This window comes from Phaethon lepturus, unplaced genomic scaffold, assembly GCF_000687285.1.
Source record: "Phaethon lepturus isolate BGI_N335 unplaced genomic scaffold, ASM68728v1 scaffold3910, whole genome shotgun sequence".
In the NCBI taxonomy this organism is placed as follows: domain Eukaryota; kingdom Metazoa; phylum Chordata; class Aves; order Phaethontiformes; family Phaethontidae; genus Phaethon; species Phaethon lepturus.
The window spans coordinates 123,356-125,166 of record NW_010512444.1 but is presented as its reverse complement, the minus strand read 5'-3'; the positions used below and the strand labels follow the sequence as shown (position 1 = coordinate 125,166).

At 32.0% G+C, this 1,811-nt stretch overlaps 1 protein-coding gene across 1 annotated transcript in view; it reads left to right on the top strand.

Annotated features, from left to right (window-relative positions):
- Positions 1 to 818: 818 nt before the first annotated feature.
- Positions 819 to 1,811, top strand: part of SPATA17 (spermatogenesis associated 17) — a gene marked incomplete at its 5' end in the record, with an annotated part of 90,597 nt that continues 89,604 nt past the window's right edge. The window contains one exon of the mRNA XM_010286971.1: positions 819 to 908. Within this exon, the coding sequence (XP_010285273.1) occupies positions 819 to 908 (90 nt within the window). The remainder of the gene's footprint in view (positions 909 to 1,811) is intronic.

Genomic DNA, 1,811 nt, shown 5'->3' with positions numbered 1-1,811 from the left:
ATTTAATATCCTGACATTCCAGGCCTTCTACAGTTTGGAAATTTCCACATCTAGTTTCCTTCCTGTGTTTTCATTGTTGTAACTCATAATAATTTTAATTTGCATTTGTATCTTGCTTTCCTTCAGTCACCTCTTTTTCTTTTTCATATTTCTCCTCTTTAAATTTCTTCCTAAGAAACTAGCTGAAAGGTCTAAATCCTCTACTTTCGCTCTGTAAGATCAGCTTGTATTCATTAAAATCTACAACAAGAAGTGTATCTGTCACCATTATTGATGCTATCACTGTTCAGGTAATAAACAAATAAAATATTTTGTATTGGTCATAAAACAATGTGTTTGAACTGGATCTCACCCTCAACATATGCTTCTTATTAATTCAATTTATATTTATCATGATAATATTGACCACAGTTTATTAATATTAATATAAATATACAATTTTAAATATAGCTACAGGATTTTTGTTATAATTCATGCTTAATTATCATTAAAGGATTATTCGTATATTTCACTTACAACAGAAGAAGTCCACGACATGCTGACATGGATATTCAGTATTGTATGGGAGTAAGAAGTACACTCTCCAAAACCTTGCATCATCTACAAGCTGTGATACTCTTTATCTTTGTTATTTTCATAATATGCAACTAATGTAGATTATATTTTTCTGTGCTATTATTTAACTATGTAGAATTAAAAAGTGAAAAACCTGGTGAAAATGTTCACAAACTGCAACAATAAGACATCTTTAGAAGAACTTTTCTGCTTTAGTACTAAATTACCATGCTGACAAGTATCACTACTTGTTATATTTTCAGATCTTTAGATGAAGACAGAAAAAGAGAGTACAAAGCTGCTGTCAAAATCCAGAGCTGGTTTCGAGGATGCAGAGTCCGAGCCTATCTCAGGTACTATATTAAACCTATTTTAATCTGTATTTCCATCTTGATTTTTTCCCCAAAATTTTGCATTGTACTACTTGATTTTAATAAAATGGGAGCATTTGGAAAAAATAAAAATAACAATAACTGTTATTCTGCTTTTAAATAGAATTAAATATATGCTGTGCCACTGTAAGAAATAATCATTTTTTATTTTCAGAACTGCATACAATTAAAATGGCATGATGCTAATAAGCAGTATGGAAATAATCCATCCTCTGAACAGATACACGGTATTGTTTAAGAAATCTTGGCATGACTGTAAAAAAAAAAAAAGACATCCCATAGATACGCTGTTTGCAGAGGCTTTTCTTACTCTGTTATTGTGCATGTTACAGAAAAATTGCCTACTGAGTGTAGGGTAGCTGGACTTTTACTATAGAAAATTAAGTTCTACTCCTGGAATCTGACAAGGTCATTTAAAAAAATTTTTCTTTACATCATTTTCTCCATTTATAAAACAGAGGTCATATATAATTACTGTGTTCTGTAAAATGCCGTATCGACATTGATATAAATTTTTTGGAAACGCTATGGTTGGTCCCTTCTCCCAGGAGAGGCCCTCCTCCATTTTTTATGATCATAAGCTCAACTGCTCAAACTCATATGCCTGAATTTCTGTATCTTCATAAAAATTAAGGCTGTGAGGGAGAGAGATTGTTACGTCTTCTAGTTTGACCTCTTGCCTGTTGCAAGTCATTATTTATCATACAGACATACTGTATCAAGCCTAAAGAATTATTAGGTTAAATGACATTAATCACTTAATGACTAATATTTCCCTGGATAGGCTACAGCCACTCTGTGCACTTATTAAAAAAAGCACTGGTAGTCTGTTTGCCATTGCTGGTTCAAGTGTGTTGTCACAGG